Source organism: Hoplias malabaricus, chromosome 10 (assembly GCF_029633855.1).
Source record: "Hoplias malabaricus isolate fHopMal1 chromosome 10, fHopMal1.hap1, whole genome shotgun sequence".
NCBI lineage: Eukaryota > Metazoa > Chordata > Actinopteri > Characiformes > Erythrinidae > Hoplias > Hoplias malabaricus.
The window spans coordinates 11,456,922-11,476,672 of NC_089809.1; the positions used below are offsets into that span (position 1 = coordinate 11,456,922).

The window sequence follows — 19,751 nt, forward strand, 5'->3', positions numbered from 1 at the left end:
GCCCAGCAGTATCGGAAAAGTAAATGTTATTGTGAATTTGATTAGTAAATAAATGAAAAAAGGTATTGAATGTGTAGTTTTACCCGAAATTGAACTATGTAAACATTCTATAAGAACCTAGTGAGTAAAACACACTTCAGTACTTAAACTTTATTGATCATAAATACCCACCCAAGGAAATACAAATACTGCATGTATGTAAAGCATAAAAAAAATAATAATGTCAGAGGTGAAAGACAATGTTATTGTGAATTTGATTAGTACATAAATGAAAAAAGGTATTGAATGTGTAGTTTTACCCAGAATTGAACTATGTAAACATTCTAACAGAACCTTGTCAGTAAAACACACTTCAGTACTTAAACTTTATTGATCATAAATACCCACCCAAGGAAATACAAATACTGCATGTATGTAAAGGATTAAAAAAATAATAAAATAATAATGTCAGAGGTGAAATACTTAAGTAATCAGACGACTTGACCTGTTACTTTTTATAAGTGATATTGAAATATTATCCATTTGCATTTTTCCTCCAGTAGGTCTGTTCTATAAAATTTGCAAAATATTTAAATGTGTTCCATTAAGAAAAAGAAAAGAAAATTGTGACACCAGAATGCCTCTATGCAAGCATTTACATTTTTTGACATACTGTAACTTAAAAAGCCCTCAGTTGTTCTTTGTAAAGTTAGTGAGAGTGTATGGATTCCCTTGAAAGGTAAGTCTTTCCTTGGTTTAGCTTGGCCAGGGGCTCTTTGCACATCCTAGTCCTAGAGTTGGGGCAAGGTATCTCTGTGTGTTTTTCTGTAAAATATTTTGACAGACAGTCAATGGCAGCAGAACAAGGACATGAATTTCACTACAATTTTTTTATTTATGTGTTAACATATATATGTAAAAATACCACCCTGTAAATTACACGCACACTCATGCCTATGGCCAACTGTAGCCAATTTATCTACCATGTGATTTTAGATTATGGGTGTAAACCTGATTACTCAGAGGGAGAACACACCAAAGTCTCGAGGTGGGGATTGAACTAAAAATCCCAGGACCCTACATCTGTGCAATAGCAACACTACTTTTTCTGCCAATATGATTCCAATATTGTGCATCCTTAAATTGTTTTTTTTTTCAAGTTGCTAAATTTTACTTGCATTGGTACTGACAAAAAGACTGACCTCCTTGAAATAGCTTGCCTGTATTTGACATAAATGCCAACACACACCAAGGTAACAATGAACAAGGCAGCTAGTGCAGCTCCTGCTATCACTCCTGAGAAAGACATGATAAATATTAGATAATATTTTATTAAATAGAACTTACTCTACTGATTCAGTTAAAATGAGCAAACAATTAAGAGTAAACATTACTTAAATTATGTGAATGCAATTTGTTTTAATTAACATTTCAGGGTCCTTTTAAAAATCACATGTAAAAAGGTTTTCCTTGAAGCAATGTGACGAGAAGGAAAACAGGTTTTGATTCCTAATGCAGTGGTTCACAAGCCAGTACTGAAAATCCCACATTTATGGGTTCATATTTTTGCTCCATCTCTCCACATTATAAAAATTCTCACTCATTGTGTAATCAAATTTTCAATCTTTTTTTTGTGATTAAATTTCAGCTGACTTTTTCCAAACCTTTGTTTTCTCACCTCTGGGATCAGTCTGACAGGTGACTGAGACTGGAATACTCCTTACATCTCCAGAGCACAATTTCAGGGACACATTATACCAGCGAGCGGGTTGAAGATCACAGACCTCAAGTCTGGTTCCATTTGTGTACTGAGGACTCCTTCCTTTAACATGTACCTGCACCTCCACTTCACGCCAGATTCCAAGTGGAGCATTCCAAACCAGAAGCAAAGCACTGCCACTAGACACCTGCTCACAGCGCAGACCAGTTACCATCACAGAAGCTGTTGAGAAAATAGAAAAAAAAATAATTCCTTTTCCTTGCAATGTAATTTTGCCTTTATATTAGCCAAAATGTGTTGACAATTGTGGAAGCTTAAATATCATATTCAATCCATTATAAAAACATATAAAAAAAAAAATAAATAAATAACCAGACTTTAAACCTGTGACAAAGGAGAAGTTTAGGCCTCTGCTCCTCACACCTTCAAACAAAGTATAGAGAGTGAAAGTATATTTGCTTCCTGGGGAGTGTGATGTGACTGTGTAGTTCACTGAAGAACCTTGATCTGGTTCCAAAATTAATGTTTCCATCTTGTTCTCCCTCAGAATGTAGCTAATATTATTGCCGGTCACTTTTTCCCAAGACAACCTCAGCTGGTTTTCATATAGCTCTGTCACATTAACTCTGAGAACACTGACTGGCACTGTAACACAAATGGCAATAAAAACAGAGAAGAAGTCATAACAAAAGTTTTCACAACAATGCATTATTCCAACTCACTGGGGTGCTATTAGACTTACTGGTAACAGTAGAAAAGTTGTACCCACTACTCCTTTCTCCTCCAAAAAGTGTGTAGAGAGTAAAGGTGTATTTGGTCCCAGGAAAAAGTAAAGAGACAGTGTGTGTTGCTACAGTTCCTCCCCAATACATAGGAGTGTATGTCTCTGTCTTGTTCTGTCTCAGTATGTATGTGTATGCATTACTGTTGCCTACTTTATCCCATTCAAATGTTATTGCCGTCTCAGAGCGAGCCTTTACAGAAACATTGACAACATTAGAAGGAGCTGAAAGAAAGAGAACAATTAAAATATATATATTTGCAAAAGAACACCATCCTCCAGCTTTGCTCACATGATGTTAGCAATATTAAAATCAGACCACAATATTGTTGCCACTTACTTGTAACTGCTGTGATCTGGAATCCACTACTCCTTGTTCCTTTAAACACTGTGTACAATGTGAAAGTGTACCTTGTCCCAGGAGAAAGAGATGACACTGTATACATCACTGTAGGTCCATCCATTGCTACACTAAATGAAATCTCTGTTCCATTAATGTATCTCAATATGTAACTGATATTGTTAATTTTGTTCCATTCCAAGTTCAGCTCAGTCTCAGTCCGAGACTTTACAGATACACTAGCAACATTAGGAGCTGGGGAAGAAAACACACATTTGTTTACCTTTAGTTTTTTTTAACTTAAAACTCTAGTTTTTAAAATGGGGCAGGAATGGTCAGAATTCAATTGTTGTCAAAGTGGTTTGATATGAGTAGAATGCTGTATTGTCAATAAATTAAGATATCAGCAAAAGGGGTTTGAAATATCTACAAAAAGAAAATTATAATTTAATAAACATTATACATAATATTACTTTCCAATATATCTAGTTATACAGATAATTCCTATGCAAGACAGATAATGGACAGCAATTTTCCAAGCATGGGTTTTGAAAATGCAATGAAGTAGTGCAATAAATGCACAACTGTTAGGATCTTCTGATGTTTGGCTCCTCTCACCAGCACTGAAAAATTCTTAATGTCTAGGTTTCTCTCATTTCATATAATTTATGTCTGAATAACTAAGCCAATTAACTGTAGGTGGAAGAAAATGGCATATCAATCTGTTGTGCAATAATAGTCTGAATGCCATGAAGTATGTTGTTTTGTATGATGCATGATGTAACACTGGGTATAAACTATGATTATCCTCTTTTACAGAACACATTTTCTGGGACAGATTATTAAGTAAATAAAGTAAAAAATCATAGCATGTTAGGAAAATAAAGTAAAAGAATGAAATCTACATAATAAGTTTCTTACGTGCCAGGGCTGTTTGACCCTAGGAATAAAAGGAAGGACACAATTAAATAAAACAAATAAACACGTGAAGTTTATTTTAACCTATTAGGAAATTATGAAATTTCACTTAATTTCTTATAAATATGTTAAGATCATTGTGAACCTGGTTAAGGGGGATTCATTAGGGCAAGGCAAGCACGACTAAATTATTTTCGTAAACCATAGCTAATTTTAATGTTTCACTGCTTAGTAAAAATTGAACTGATATAACTGATTAAATAAGAAATAAATGAACCTGAATAAAGTAAAACCTTACCCGGATAGCGTCCGCAAAAAAACCCAGCAACACCATCACAACGGTTCTCATTTTAAAGATCAGGAAGAGTTACACTTAAAAAGAGGTCTCTTCCGACAGAATTAAACTAGTGATATGGAATTGTAAAAAAGGCTCGTAATGAAACAGTTTTTAAAAATCTCTTGAAAATTCGTAAGAAATTAAGGCAAGATCCTCTTGTCTTTAATCTTGTAATCAGAAAATTACTGGTAGACCAATTATTTTTTCTATCATTTTAACAGCCAATCATATACAAGGTTTTCGATAGGTTCACGTTTAATTAATCCAATCACCAACCACCCTTCATTTTATAGTGTAGGCACTCGATATCTGCGTTTTGAGAAAACTCGGTTAAACTAGCCGCATGTCTATTCGCGCGCAGATACTAGTGACTGAGCGGTAATACATAATGCGCGTGCAGGTAGGGTGACTAGACGTCCTCTTCTACCCGGACATGGCCTCTTTTTTAGACTTAAAAAATGTCCGGGCGGAATTTCACAAACGTCCGGGATTTTGTTTTTCTAGAGCTTACATAGAATTTAGAGAAACGTTTCGTTCACAAACTAGTCCCGCCCTCCGCTACTCCGTTTGGTTCGCTTGAGTGAGAAAGGAGCGTGGTGAAGTAGCCTAAAATCTTCTGATTGCACGGTCTGACTGTAGAGCTACCGTTATTGGTCGATAACCTTCTCTGTAAACATGTAATTGGTCAGTCTGTACGTCAGTAGTCCTTGTTTACGTCAGGCAAAGCTCATGTACCTACCCTCATCTCGAGCAGCTATGCCGAAACGTAAACGTAAGTTCTCGGATGAATTAAAAAAGAAATTTCCACGTTTTGTGTAGCAAATAAAGGTGTAAAGGACCTAAAAGCACACATACGTTCAGCTAAGCATACAACGGCAGCGAGGCGCCAGAGCTCACCCCATTGTTTTAATGAGTCAAGCTTACTGCTTTATTAAACTGTCATTTAGATAGTCATACCACCAGCAGATCACTTTGGTGTGTACCATACTATGTACCTATAAAATTACTGTATATATTTTGTGTAAATGGCATCCAAAATTCCCATATTTTTCCATTGTTTTTAATGATGAATTAAGTTTACCGCTTCATTAAATGGCAATTTTTAATAAGTAGTCCATACAACTAACATATATTAGTAAAAAAAATAGCTGTTTTTTGATTAAACATCCTGACAACAGCATGTTACAATAATCTAACCTGGAAGTAATAAAAGCATGCACTAATTTTTTTCTGCTTCATGAGCATTCATTGTCTGTAACTGCTTATCCAGTATAGGGTTGTGGTGTGTCCAGAGCCTACCTGGAATCATTGGGCGCAAGGCAGGAATACACCCTGGAGTGGTTGCAAGTCCATCACAGGGCAACGCACTCTTTTGAGTAGCCAGTCCACCTACCAACGTGTGTCTTTAGACCGAAACACGCGCGGACACGGGGAGAGCACACCAAACTCACTCAGAGCGGGACTTGAACCCACAACCTCCAGGTCCCTGGAGTTGTGTGACTGCGACATTGTCAGAAAATCATTACTGTTGTAGATAGGTGGTATCTGGGGATCAGTACCTGCCTGATTCTTAGTACATTTTTAAATCATGCTAAAATTATTCTAGTCTAGGATTGTTTTTTGTGGTTCTCAGTCACAGAAGCTAGATATTCTGCGCATGCTTTCGTAAATACTCTTCTGTACTAAATAAGACTGTCCTTAGCTTGATCAGCCTTAGACTTCCAGCTTGATCAGCCTTAGACTTCCAGCTTGATCAGCCTCCATTTCTTTTCTAATTTTCTTACTGTTTTCTTTAGGGTATGCGTTTGGTCATTGTACCATTGATCAAGCTTTTTCTGTCTAATCATTTTACTCTTTAGAGGTGCTACAATATCTAGAGTTGATCGTAGGGTATTTTCTAAACAGTCTGTTAGTCTGTTCACTTCACCCGATGGACAGTGAACTAACGTTGATACATTCAGAAGGAATTCAATGAAATGTAATGCTTTGTTTGGCATAACTAAGCATTTCATGCAGTATCATCTGAATGTATACTGAACAAAAATGTAAATGCAACACTTTTGCTTCCTTTTTTTATAAGCTGACCTCAAAGATCTAAGACAATTTCTATGTGCCTTTTTCTATGGGCCTTTTTCTCTCAAATATTGTTCACAAATTTGTCTAAACCTGTGTTAGTGTGCACTTCTCCTTTGTCGAGATAATCCATCCACCTCACACGTGTGGTATATCCAAATATTAGACAGCATGATTATCACACAGGTGTGCCTAATAATCTTTAATTATATTTTGACTAGGTGAAAACACAATTTGAGATATCTTTAATTACATTTTGACTAGTGTAAATGAAATTAATTACTACCTTAAAATTTCATTTCAGATATCTACTATTATATTAAAACCCTAGTCAAAAATTAAATTAGAGATACCTTGCCTTTTGTTCTGACTAGTCATAATTCCAATTAAATTCCCTCCTTATTAAAGATATCTAAAATTGTTGATATCTAAAATTAAATTCTAGATATCTTGAATGAAAGTAATGACTAGTCCAAACTAATTTAGACATATCCAAAATTGTATTTTTGACTAGTTAGAATTCATTCATTCATTATCTGTAGCCGCTTATCCAGTTCAGGGTTGCGGTGGGTCCAGAGCCTACCTGGAATCATTGGGCGCAAGGTATGAATACACACTGGAGGGGGCGCCAGTCCTTCACAGGGCAACACAGACACACAGATATACATTCACTCACACACTCACACCTATGGACACTTTTGAGTTGCCAATCCACCTACCAACGTGTGTTTTTGGACTGTGGGAGGAAACCGGAGCACCCGGAGGCAACTCACACAGACACGGGGAGAACACTTATGCTTAATATGCTACATACAAACCGGATTCCCAAAAAGTTGGGACACTAAACAAATTGTGAATAAAAACTGAATGGAATGATGTGGAGGTGCCAACATCTAATATTGTATTCAGAATAGAACACAAATCACAGATCAAAAGTTAAAACTGAGAGAACGTGTCATTTTGAGGGAAAAATATGTTGTTTCAAAATAATTGTTTCACGGGGAGAACAAACCAACTCCTCACAGACAGGCACACAGAGCAGGAATCGAACCCACAACCTCCAGGCCCCTGGAGCTGTGTGACTGTGACACTACTTCCCATCCCTTTTGACTGAAACCAATCTATATTCATGGGCACTGAACTGTTCTCCTCACACCTTGAAATACAACCGAGATAATTTCGTCACTTAGTGGTCTGCAAGATGACCCTCTCATCTTGATGAGGACAGCCTGTCTTCCTGATCAAGCCACAGAATTTCTAAAGAAAAGAAATTAAATTTATTTTCCCAGGTTCAGTATGTAAAGGATATTACAACCAGACACGAGACTTCACGTGACAATTAAACTGATACCAGAGATGATACATTAAAGTCAAAAGGAGATTGAAATCCTGACTAAAGCATCCAGGACAACTGTGCTCCCACATGGAACGAGAGCACCCTCCAGTGGCCGCTCTGAGCTACAACGCCACACAACAGCAAAAGAAGTCCGGTGTTCTGTTGTCTGTAATAATTCTTCTACATGTTTCCTTCCTATGACTTTTGATCTTGCTAACCAAGGTCGGAGCATTTCACAAACTACTTACATTCTTGAAATCCCTGATATAGCCTAACCTAGATTTGTAAAGATGAACGGGTGTTCTTAATTTTTATTTTCACGAATGACACTAATTGGAAACAGTTGGATGAGGATCCTAACTGTTTGGTAACATGACTTTGAAAAAAAAACCCTTCCTTTACTTCTTGTATTAAAACAATTTTGTGTATATTCTATGTACAATGCTCTGTGGAATAACAAACCGATAGGATATATAGCTAACTGGACCTCCAACTTTGCCTTCAGTTGGACAACAATGGTCTGCTGTCTCCTTGCTCTCAGGGTTCCTTCACATCAAACACCACAACAGCGCCTAGGCATTAGTTGTATGGCATATCTTAAACTGTTTGGTGTAATAGTTGGTGCAGAACACCGGATATTTTTTTAATCAAAAATATCTCAACAATAAAAAGAAACTTGGTGTGTATCAGAGTATACACTGAAGTACAGGCTGGGGAGAGGTGTTTAAGATTTCAGCAACTGTCAATAAAAATACAATAAAAAACTTCTACTCCTCCAGTCATCTTACTGCAGAATCGTGCAGTTCAAACTGCAGTGAACGTGCAGTTCCAGGTAGGCTACGTACCCACCTAAAACTCAGTACTCAGTACTGGCTGATGACCTCAGATAATACTGGAATGCCAAGAGGAGAGATGTGGAAAGGGTTAAATCAACACATTCACACAGTTTTTCTATAAATATTGGAATAATATTATTTGTTTTATTCTAATATTAGTTTTTTAAGCAAATAAATTCTGACAGCTCAGATTAATAGCTTCTTAAATCAAATTTTCTCAGGTGCCTAGTCTTGTGTAACTCATCCATCTAATGCTCAACTATACGTTCCAGTAAGTGAGCAGCAAAGATACATGGAATGAAAATAAGTTACCAATATGAAAGCATTTCCACTCACAAGAGTTATTTTGCTTTTCTGTAGATATTTTTACGTTTTTTTTTCTATGATTCCTCAGTCCAGGCGCTTCTTTATTTAGTGGTTATTTGAAATTCATGGGCGTGAATTATGGTAATTTTATGTTAATTGGTGGAGTTGGTGTGTTCTCCCCGTGTCCGTGTGGGTTTCCTCCGGGTGCTCCGGTTTCCTCCCACAGTCCAAAAACACACGTTGCAGGTGGATTGGCGACTCGAAAGTGTGTGTGTGTTGCCCTGTGAAGGACTGGCGTCCCCTCCAGGGTTTATTCCCGCCTTGCGCCCAATGATTCCAGGTAGGCTCTGGATCCCCCGCGACCCTAAATTGGATAAGCGGTTACAGATAATGAATGAATGAATGAATGAATTATGTTAATTGTAAAGGAAGATTTGGCTCTCCCAATTTGTGAACATTTCATATTCACGGACATGCACATATTCTACTAAAAAATTGGTGTTCATGCAGCTTTCTTAAATCTAGCGCAAAGTTTTTGGGAATTTCCATTTACTTGTAAATTACACTGTTTGCTTGAGTTTTTTTTTTTTCATCAAGGTTTCATCAATGAGGCCTGCAGAAATTCAGCCTGAATCTCTATTATGCAACAAGAACGTCTTACATTAATTCTATGCAGAACTGCTTACATGTCCTCTGGGCCCCAGCTCACCTCAGATGGTCCAAAAGTGTAGAAACACTAAGAGGAGTTAGATTTCATAAAAAATGGACATTGTGTTTTTTGTGCTAATGACTAAAGGGACCATCCGATTGTTAGCAGCGATAGGTGCAAAAGCCAACATGTCTCTGGGGGTATAGGGGGCTGCATCAGTGACCACTGCATGGGTAACCGGCATATCTGAGAAATTTCCATTGATGTGGAGGCAAACATTGGGAACATTTTAGATAGACATATTTATTCGAGATTTTGAAAATTAGGTTATTATTTCTGGCATGGTGTGCACATGTATGTAAATGGGTCAAGGACAATCCATTATTGTGGTATTGGGAAAGCTTGTGTTTACAGAAAATTTAAGCATTTTAGAAATATTTACTGCACAAATTGTTTTAATGGTATGGTTCACAACAGACAGATGTTAATTGCATTTTAACATTGTGATTAAATAATGGACTCAAAATTGGCGAACGCAGTCACCATTCTTCCATATAAAAAATTTAAGCAAACCAGATAATCTATGAATCTATGTCAAGCACTGTATATATATATATATATATATATATATATATATATATATATATATATATATATACACACACACACACACATACGCAGGTGCTGGTAATAAAATTAGAATATCATGAAAAAGTTGATTTATTTCAGTAATTCCATTCAAAAAGTGAAACTTGTATATTATACTCATTCATTACACACAGACTGATATATCTCAAGAGTTTATTTCTTTCAATTTGATGTTTATAACTGACAACTAATGAAAACCCCAAATTCAATATCTCAGAAAATTAGAATATTGTGAAAAGGTTCAATATTGAAGACACCTGGTGCCACACTCTAATCAGCTAATTAACTCAAAACACCTGCAACAGTCTTTAAATGGTCTCTCAGTCTAGTTCTGTAGGCTCCACAATCATGGGGAAGACTGCTGACTTGACAGTTGTCCAAAAGACGACCATTGACACCTTACACAAGCAGGGCAAGACACAAAAGGTCTTTGCTAAAGAGGCTGGCTGTTCACAGAGCTCTGTGTCCACTGCAAAAAAATGAAATCTATTGTAGTGGAGTATGGATCCAGATCAAGAAATGAAAAATCAAGACTCTGACTCTCCACTCTGGTGATAAAAAGTGGACAGGACCTGCATTCCACAGAGTGTGTGTGCTGAAAGACTATGCACCCCCCCACACAAACACACAAACTCACGCACACACCTATATCTGATAGCAAAGGCTAAGCAAAACACTTCAGTGACCCCCAGGATGACAGCGAGGGGTCATCTTCAAACTTTATGACACCAGATGACTACTCCCCCTTCTTCTTCTGGACAGTAAAGTGGAACACCTTATGACCCCATTAAGCCTAAAAGATCAATCAGAGCCTTGGAGACCAGGATTAAAGAACCCCAGCTTTATTCATCAGCGTCGGGACTGGCACCCTTATCCAAAATCAACTGCCTAATGGTGACCTCCAACGCGAGTTCAAACCAGACAAACAGCATGGACCAACAGTGCCCCCAAGTGGACATTTGCGAAATCATTTTTTGCCCTCTCTCCTCCTAACAAATCATCTTGGACGACTATATTTCTTTGTTACTAAAACATGCATTATGCAATTTTTTATTAATGTTATCCTCTGTTATTCTCAGGTGACTGTCTACTAACTAACCGAGTGATGTGAATTACCGTTTTAATCACGAGGAAAAATTCCTGTCTCAATTTAGAAAAATGAATTAATGTTCAACATCTAGAATAGTTGATAATATACTCTATATATATATATATATATATATATATATATATATATATATATATATATATTTGATAAAAATACTCCAGTATTATCATTATGCTATATTCAAGTATGTATGAAGTATTTTTATTCAATTAAGGTTATGTATCCGTCCATGAAAATGTGAATTTTCGGAGAGGTGGAATTGGAGATGGTCACGTGAACCCCCAAACCCAGGAACCAATTAGAGAACGGAGACCTCCTAAATGGGCGTTACCACGCCACCTCTGAAAAAGGGAGTCGCTCTCTCTTCTCATACTTTTCTTGATCTCTTCTCGTATGGCTCTCGTACGCTTCTTACGCTCTCTGTCTTCTGTCTAAGCTGACAAGCCGAGTCTTCCAAAAGAAGACAGAACTTCATGCAAACTAACAGGGGATGCCTTGTGTCAGTTAGCAGTGCAATACAGAAACTAAAAGAGTAAACGGTAAATTAATTGTCAGTAATCTTTTCTTTTCTCATTTGTGTTCGTTGTTTGTAGCCCAATCCAAGTTTAATTTTACGACTGATCAAAGCAGGTGAAACTTATTTTGGCCAGAATAAGGGCCACCGCTGAAATAGAGTGAAAATCGTAAAATAAGTATTAGCTAATTAATTCGGAAAATAGCTTCTGAAGATCGGAGGAAAACAGCAAACTTTTATTCTGATGCCCTTCCTTCTGGAAGGAGACTCCCACTCAGGACAGCGAGCCAGAGGAAATCCTTCAACTGATGTCACCACGCTCTGAGGGTGCCTGAAGCGGCCTGCCTCGCAAGTGACAACGCCTACGCTGACCCAGCCTCAACGCTCCCACGAAAAAGAACTGCCGGACCCAGGCTGGACCTCTCTCCAATCACCTCAAAGCGCTGCTGTACCCATCGAGTGGTTGAATCGTGGAAAAGAGTAAGCTAAATTCCTCATCTTCAGAGCTGATGTCGAATTAAGTCTCTTGATAAATTTATACACTAATTGAATCATTTAGCAACACCTTATTCCCAAGTCATATAGCCTAGCCAATTATTAAATTCGAACTGATTTCACCTGCGTTGATTCCGTGAGATTTTGATGATTGTACTATGTTAATCAACCTATTATTATTCCTTTTAATAAAGCATTTCTATTATCTGAAATAATACAGTGTGTGGAGTTTGTTCCTTAAGAGTCTGAAAATCCTGAGAACTCACCTAGCGTTGACAGTATTTCCATCCATCCATCCATCCATCCATTATCTGTAACCGCTTATCCAATTTAGGGTCGCGGGTGGTCCAGAGCCTACCTGGAATCATCAGGCGCAAGGCGGCGGGAATACACCCTGGAGGGGACGCCAGGCCTTCACAGGGCAACACAGACACACACACACATTCACTCACACCTACGGACACTTTCGAGTCGCCAATCCACCTGCAACTTGTGTTTTTGGACTGTGGGAGGAAACCGGAGCACCCGGAGGAAACCCACACGGACACGGGGAGAACACACCAACTCCTCACAGACAGTCACCCGGAGCTGGAATCGATCCCACAACCTCCAGGCCCCTGGAGCTGTGTGACTGCGACACTACCTGCTGCGCCACCGTGCCGCCCTGACAGTATTTCCATCTCTATTAAATTGTTAATAATTTTGTCATTCAATAATAATAATAATAATAATTGTTATTATAAGTGATAATCACAATTAAACATAACCAACTCAAATACTGTTACTATGCTACACTATGCAAGTAAAATTTACTTAAATCTAGTCTAAATATCTAGTATTATTAATTTGGAAGTTGTTGTAAGAATATAATAAGATTATTCAACTTATTTCTAAATTATTTTTACCTGTTTTAAATAATTTTATCTACAGAAAGTGTCTTATTCAGTGTCTTATGGCAGATATTTTTGCTTCTTTTAAGCATCATTTTATGTTGTTTCTTGAATTAATGGCCAGCAGGGCTAGGCTGCTTAAACGGCCTTGGCCCATGTGAAGTGAGTCCGCCTGTTAGTGCTTTGTGACGGTGGAGGGGATTGGCAGCACCAGCTGGACAGAAACTGTGGCAGAAGTCAGAAAGAGTGATAGAAGTCAGTCTCCAATAACAAGCAGCTACAAAAATACCCACCAGAAATAGAAGCTCGATTTGTCGCTAGTCATTTTTAACAAAGAATATGCCGCTAAGAGGTTTAAGAAAATCTCCGGTTCAACTCAGAACAGAATGAAAATGTAATGCTCCCACCGATCTTTACACCAAAGGATCGCTGATTCGCTCATTTCGCTGCCAATCAAAAAGGCATTCAGCCTCAGACAGATCATCCAATCATCATGCAGATGCTGAGCGTCTGGGCCAGCCGAGGCCAGCCCACTGCCCCATAGACCTCCAGAGACGCCGAGCGTCCGATGGGCGGGACAAAGCCCAGCCTTTATCCAATGACTCGCTTCGCTATTGAACTCTGTGGACGCTGATGTTTAAAGCACTGTGAATCTGCGGGAATGGTTGAGAGGAAAGCTACATCTTTACCAGTGATAAGAAGCTGATTCTGAACAAAAGTTCAGCACGTTGTAGTGCATATTTATTCAATGACATGTACACACAAGTATATATTTGATCACTTATTTTTTGACATTTTAGGGGAAGCTGAGCTTCCCTTGCAGTCTTAGAGCAATCGCCTCTGCACCACACAGACGTATGTAAGAGGGTTTCAGCATCGCATTCCTTGTGTCAAGCCACTCTTGAACAAGAGACAGCGTCAGAAGCGTCTCGCTTCCAAAAAGGACTGGACTGCTACTGAGTGGTCCAAAGTTATGTTCTCTGATGAAAGTAAATTTTGCATTTCCTTTGGAAATCAAGGTCCCAGAGTCTGGAGGAGAGAGGAGAGGCACAGAATCCACATTGCCTGAGGTCCAGGGTAAAGTTTCCACAGTCAGTGAATGTTTGGGGTGCCATGTCATCTGCTGGTGTTGGTGTTTTCTGAGGTCCAAGGTCAATGCAGCTGTCTAACAGGAAGTTTTAGAGCACTTCATACTTCCTGCTGCTGACCAACTTTATGAAGATGCAGATTTAATTCTCCAACAGGACTTGGCACCTGCACACAGGACCATGGTATCCCTGTTCTTAATTGGCCAGCAAACTCACCTGACCATAACCCCATAGAAAATCTATAGGGTATTGTGAAGAGGAAGATGCAATACGCCAGACCAAACAAATGCAGAAGAGCTGAAGGCCACTGTCAGAGCAACCTGGGCTTTCATATAACACCTGAGCAGTGCCACAGACTGATCGACTCCACGCCACGCTGCAGTAATTCAGTCCCCAACTAAGCATTGAGTGCTGTACATGCTCATACTTTTCATGTTCATACTTTTCAGTTGGTCAACATTTCTAAAAATCATTTTTTTTTGTATTGGCCTTAATTAATATTCTAGTTTTCTGAGATACTGAATTTGGGGTTTTCATTTTATGACCAGCACTTGTATGTATATTGTATACATACCTTAATACTATATATATATATATATATATATATATATATATATATATATATATATATATATATATATATATATATATATTTTAGTTAATTACAAATACTATTAAAATATAGAAAATGAAATTACAAATTATTTTAGAGTGTTGGGAAGTGTTTTGTGTTCAGTCCTTGGAATGATTGATGAAACACACTTCATGCAGGTCCTGGATTGTTTTGAGTTCATACAACATTCCCACATTAACAGTCTCTATTGCCCTGGAGGCTGCACAGCTGTTGTAAAACCTACATAATCTAAATACTTTGCTGCAGGGAGAAAGCAGAAAATGTCAGATGTTAGGCTCAAAAGGAACTCAGAATGGATTGCCCAGACTGGTCACTGAGTCCTAGCTCCCGCAACACTGTCACAGGTTTCTGTGAGGTTTTTGAAGGGGGCCATGGTGTTCTCGTACATGTGTTCCATTTCAATCTGCCTGGCCAGGTCCTGATTCATGTACTCTGTTAATGCAAGACACAATTTTCAAATATGGCAAAAATTATTTAATCATTTGAAGAAAGAAACATATTATTGATTATTATGTACAGTGGAACAGTGTTCACCCCCACATTTTCTGAAGATAACTTTAATTCCAATCCTGCTTAAAGTAATTAAAATTTCCACAGATTTCTTAGATAAAACCTTTCAAGAATTTATAGAAAACCTGGTGACCAATGATGTGGAAAATCTTTCTGGGCAGTAGTACCTGAAAATGGATGATCTTCATCTGGAAGACTGTGTGTGGGTTTGCTGATGTAGCACAGGATCACACTATTCCCTTGTATCTCCTAAGAAGAGGCATCATCAAATTAATTTATTCTATCTCTAGTTTATAATATGTAGGGAACAATGAACTATGTAAACATTTCATGATAAATGCATTAATAGAAAAGTTTGAGAAATATTTGAAAATCTACTTATACATAAGAAGCATTTTCTTAATTGTCCTTATTTATGACATGAAACAAAAAAACGTTATACTGACACCTAATGAATGTATCAGACACTGTAAACTTATTTTAAAATAGTGTGTGGGGGACATGATATATGGATCACAAAAAAAAAACAATAATAAATCCCATGTTGTGTGCATGTGTAATATGTATGTATGCATGTAATTAGTTAGTTCCGGTCACATGCACTTTGTTGAGAAGCGTTATAAATCATGCTTTATTTCATGATAACTGCACCATGAGTTGTAGGGCTATTGACCAGACAACTGCAAGGAATGGCAAGAAACATCACCTCCTTAATGTATACGTTTTCCCTTTAATTGCATGGTCTTTCTTGTTTTACACTTTAGTTTGTGTGTGTAATGAATGTTAAATAAATTTGTTTAAAAAAAATCATAAAAATGTTAGGAGTGTAATTTTTCCCAACTGCTGGTATCATTGTCAGTCTTTGTTTTATAAAATGGACCCAATGGCAGCATACCTAGTCATAAAAGCAAATGCAACTTCAACAGTTTGGGAGCATTTCATCTTTCAACCAAATGAAAAGGTGCCAGGCACGAGGCAATATGCAAAATTGCTGTGAAACAGGGAAATCCGAAATTTGAACTCTCACCTATCGGAGCCCAACTGCCTCGAACAGCAACAAGTCATCGAGCAGCCTCAAAATGAACAGTTCAGGCTGGTTCCATGTGACAATTAAGAGTGTAGCACTATGATCAGCATGAATTAAGTAATTTGGGGCAGTAATATAGCATATCGCAGTTTTGAACCCTGTTAAAACACCGCAAATACTTTCACTGCGACAGCCCTAATAAGCTGTTGCGAACAACTCTCTTTATGCTGCAGCTGTCTTTATTACAGTTTTTCACCCACAAAGTTCAGCTCGCATTTCTCACCAATAAGTTTACTTAGAGAGTATACACTGATGCTAATACAGATAAAAAATGTCATTTAGTCTCCCCTCAATTCTTTAATTTTTAACAACACATCTCTCTGTCTCCATATTAAAAATGTAATGAAATTCTGGCGCATTAAGACCTGGGGGAGCTTGCTGCTGTTTCTGCATGTTCCTTTGACTATTGACGATCAGTCTGTATTGCTTTATTGACAGAATATGCACATGGTTTTCTGATGAGTTTTTGAGTTTCCTGATGGTGAGTGTCATTTCAAGACAAAAATAAAGATAAAAAATGTTACTTAAATGCCTGTTATAATCTTTAAATATATCCACAAGTGGCGATTTATGAGCTCCTCGCAGTCCATGTGTAAATTTTGCTTACATTTGCAAGTATGAGGCCTTATACACTTATGCACATTATCTTATATTATTAAAAATTTTGTTTAAAGTCGCAATTATGAGGCCTTATTGTCCACTGCAATGTTGTTTGGTAGTGTGCATGCATGTGTGTGTTCCATACCTTTATAACCAACTCCTTGTTTTACAATCAATTTCTATTCTCTGATTTCTACAGACCATAGAAATCTTTGTAGTTTTATAATTAAAGACTACAGACCATTTGTGCCCATTTTGACACTGTTCTTTAATGGTCAGGACCTCCACTTGACCCCCATTTAGCAGGTACGATTTGGGTGGTGGATCATTCTCAGTGCAGCACTGCCATCTGGTTGTGGTGTGTTAGTGTGTGTTCTGCTGGATTAGCCACAGCTGTGCTTCTGGAGTTTTAAATTACTGTGTCCATTCACTGTTCAATTTGTTAAACCCATACATGAGGATTTGTTCCTCTTGTAGATGTAATGTCAGAGAGAGTAGTCTGATCCTGCACAGTTTGCGTTGGTCATCCTTTAGTCCAGGGGTCAGCAACCTGCGGCTCCAGAGCCGCATATGGCTCTTTGATCCCTCTGATGCGGCTCAGCTTTTGAAAATAATGAATTAATATTTAATTAAAATGTATTTTATTTAAGTTTGTTCATTTTCAAAATGTAATTCTGTGAAGATTATGGCGATCTTGTAACATCTAAAATATTTAATATTTAAAAGAGAGAGAGGACAGCATTTTTGTTTGCTGCTAGTGGATAATTTAAGTTCTGCGTTTTTTTTCCATTACTACAAGGACTCAAATAGACATTGAGTGAGTATTTTACTTAACAATCAACCCAACGTCTATTTTTCGGAGTTAAAAATGTGGTTTTTCATTACCACAAGGACTCAAATAGACATTGAGTATTTTACTTAACCGTCAACCCAACGTCTTTTTTTCTGAGTTAAAAATATTTTGTTGCATGCAGAAATTTTATTCATTTTCTCTGCAGTCGTTCATTGATTTCATAAATGTAACACAGTGTAGTTTGTTTATGCATAGCACAAAGGAAAAAAATACCCTGTTATGCGCAGTGTTATTTCATTTAAAATTTCAAAAGGGTTTTGTGGCTCCCAGTGGTTTCTTTACTGTGTGAAATGGGTCCAAATGGCTCTTTGAGTGGTAAAGGTTGCCGACCCCTGCTCTAGTCCATCAGTGGACACACAGCGATGTCAGCGGGATGTTCTTGCTTTTTGGACAATTCTCAGTCTAGCACTGAAACAGAGAGATGTAAAAACTCCATCACCCCAATCAAACATGCTCTGTGGGGGGTCCTGACCATTGATTAATAGGGTGAAACGGAGCAATCGAGGTATCTACAGCAAAAGTCTATAACTATAGAACTACAAAGTGCTCCTGTAGTCAGTGGAGCTGAGTTAATGGACAGTGACTGTAGAAACAAGGAGGTGTTCATAATGTTATGATATGATCTGTGGTCCTTTTAATCACTCTCAGTGGAGGGAGGGAGAGAGAGAGAGAGAGAGAGATAGCTGTGGGCCTCAAATCAGAGTGTGAGAAGCAGTAAGAGGGAGGGGGAAGGGATGGGGGATTCTTCCATAATACATTTGAATGCATTGGTGAGATTAAACCCACATATGTTTGAACACGAACTAGTCTCTGAAATATAATCTAATAATATAATCTAATATTTGAAATTTAATAACTACCAAAAGAGTTGAAATTTCATCACTGCATGGTATCTAGGCTCTGCCTAAACATTCTAAACATCACACAAACAACTGTAAAGTCAAAAACGCTTTTGCCATATGTTACAGGCTTCAATATGAGCTTCCAAAAAGATCTTTACATTTTGTTGTTATTGCATTCTTGGGTGGTGCTATAATAAATTAAAAACTATATTTTAAGGTTTTGTCCAATTGCAGCAGTATGTGCATTTTGATCATATTTGGCACACTTCTTCAGAGTAATGCCCTGCACGTGTGTTCCCATTTTGGTTTGATTTGGGCAAAGATTGAGTTATAGCTCAAATGGTGCATTGAGCTCTGCCCACTCATGTTTGCTGAAATATTGCAGCAACACGCTTGTCAAGTGTGATGCCACACGTGACGTTTCACAGTGTACGGGTCCAATTGCACCTAAGGTCATTTGTCATACATTCATAAGATGTGTGTTTACTGTTTGAATAAAGCTGAATGTCTCAATCAATTCAATCAATGATCTCTGTTCAGGATTCAGAAAAAGGTGTAAATTAAAAGGTAAACAGAAGCAAACGCGTGTCTTTGGCTGCACAATTTGTATATTCACAGCTCATTTTGATGAGTGTGAGTTGCTATGCGGACTGACTGGGCTGCTCCATCTCTGGGAGCACAGGGGCCGCGGAGACAGCCGTGTCTCCTGCTCACGGTCAGAACAGGTGTTTTGTAACGAGATGGGTTGCCAGCGATAACTACTATAAGAAGTAGCTAAGAATACATAAAGTCAATAGGTTTGGTGCTCGTCTGTTTTTTAAGTCACGACTTAATAAGTGGACAGCGTGTCCAAAGTTAAATTTTTATAAATAATTATGGGTTTTTTTACAATCTTTACATTTTTACATTTCATGTCAAAACTTTGTCTTACTGGAATTCTGTGAAGCTGCTTTGTGACAACATCAGATGTAAAAAGCATTATACAAATAAATTTGATTTGACAATGTAACTCCAAGTCAATCACACTTCTGTGAAATCAACATGTCCAGTTAGGATGCAACACTGATTGTAAATCAATGTCACCTGCTGTTGTGCAAATGGAACAGACAACGGGTAGAAATGAGACGCAATTAGCAAGACAACCCCTATAAAGGAGTGGTCCTGCAGGTGGTGACCACAGACCATTTGTCTGTTCTCATCCTTTCTG

General features: G+C 37.8%; 2 protein-coding genes across 7 annotated transcripts in view; both read right to left on the minus strand.

Moving 5' to 3' along the window:
• Positions 1 to 163: 163 nt before the first annotated feature.
• On the minus strand, positions 164 to 4,539 carry LOC136708887 (receptor-type tyrosine-protein phosphatase H-like). 4 transcript variants are annotated; one of them, XM_066683770.1, is made up of 8 exons: positions 4,037 to 4,537; positions 3,742 to 3,760; positions 2,821 to 3,075; positions 2,442 to 2,705; positions 2,084 to 2,344; positions 1,658 to 1,921; positions 1,182 to 1,275; positions 164 to 804 (listed from the first exon to the last, which is right to left on the minus strand). In XM_066683770.1, exons 1-8 carry the CDS (start codon positions 4,085 to 4,087, stop codon positions 771 to 773), a joined length of 1,242 nt encoding a protein of 413 aa, XP_066539867.1. In that variant the 5' UTR covers positions 4,088 to 4,537; the 3' UTR covers positions 164 to 770. The 4 variants fall into 4 exon arrangements, with proteins under 4 accessions (XP_066539867.1, XP_066539869.1, XP_066539868.1 ...); XM_066683772.1 differs by lacking the exon at positions 2,442 to 2,705 and having other exon boundaries at positions 4,037 to 4,539; XM_066683771.1 differs by lacking the exon at positions 1,182 to 1,275 and having other exon boundaries at positions 4,037 to 4,538.
• A 10,256-nt stretch (positions 4,540 to 14,795) lies between these two features.
• Positions 14,796 to 19,751, minus strand: part of LOC136709111 (epidermal growth factor receptor-like) — a 159,778-nt gene continuing 154,822 nt past the window's right edge. For all 3 annotated transcript variants that reach the window (XM_066684142.1, XM_066684141.1, XM_066684143.1), the window contains 2 exons: positions 15,330 to 15,411; positions 14,796 to 15,084 (listed from right to left, as the gene is read on the minus strand). In XM_066684142.1, the coding sequence (XP_066540239.1) occupies positions 14,963 to 15,084; positions 15,330 to 15,411 (204 nt within the window). In that variant the 3' untranslated portion in view covers positions 14,796 to 14,962. The remainder of the gene's footprint in view (positions 15,085 to 15,329; positions 15,412 to 19,751) is intronic.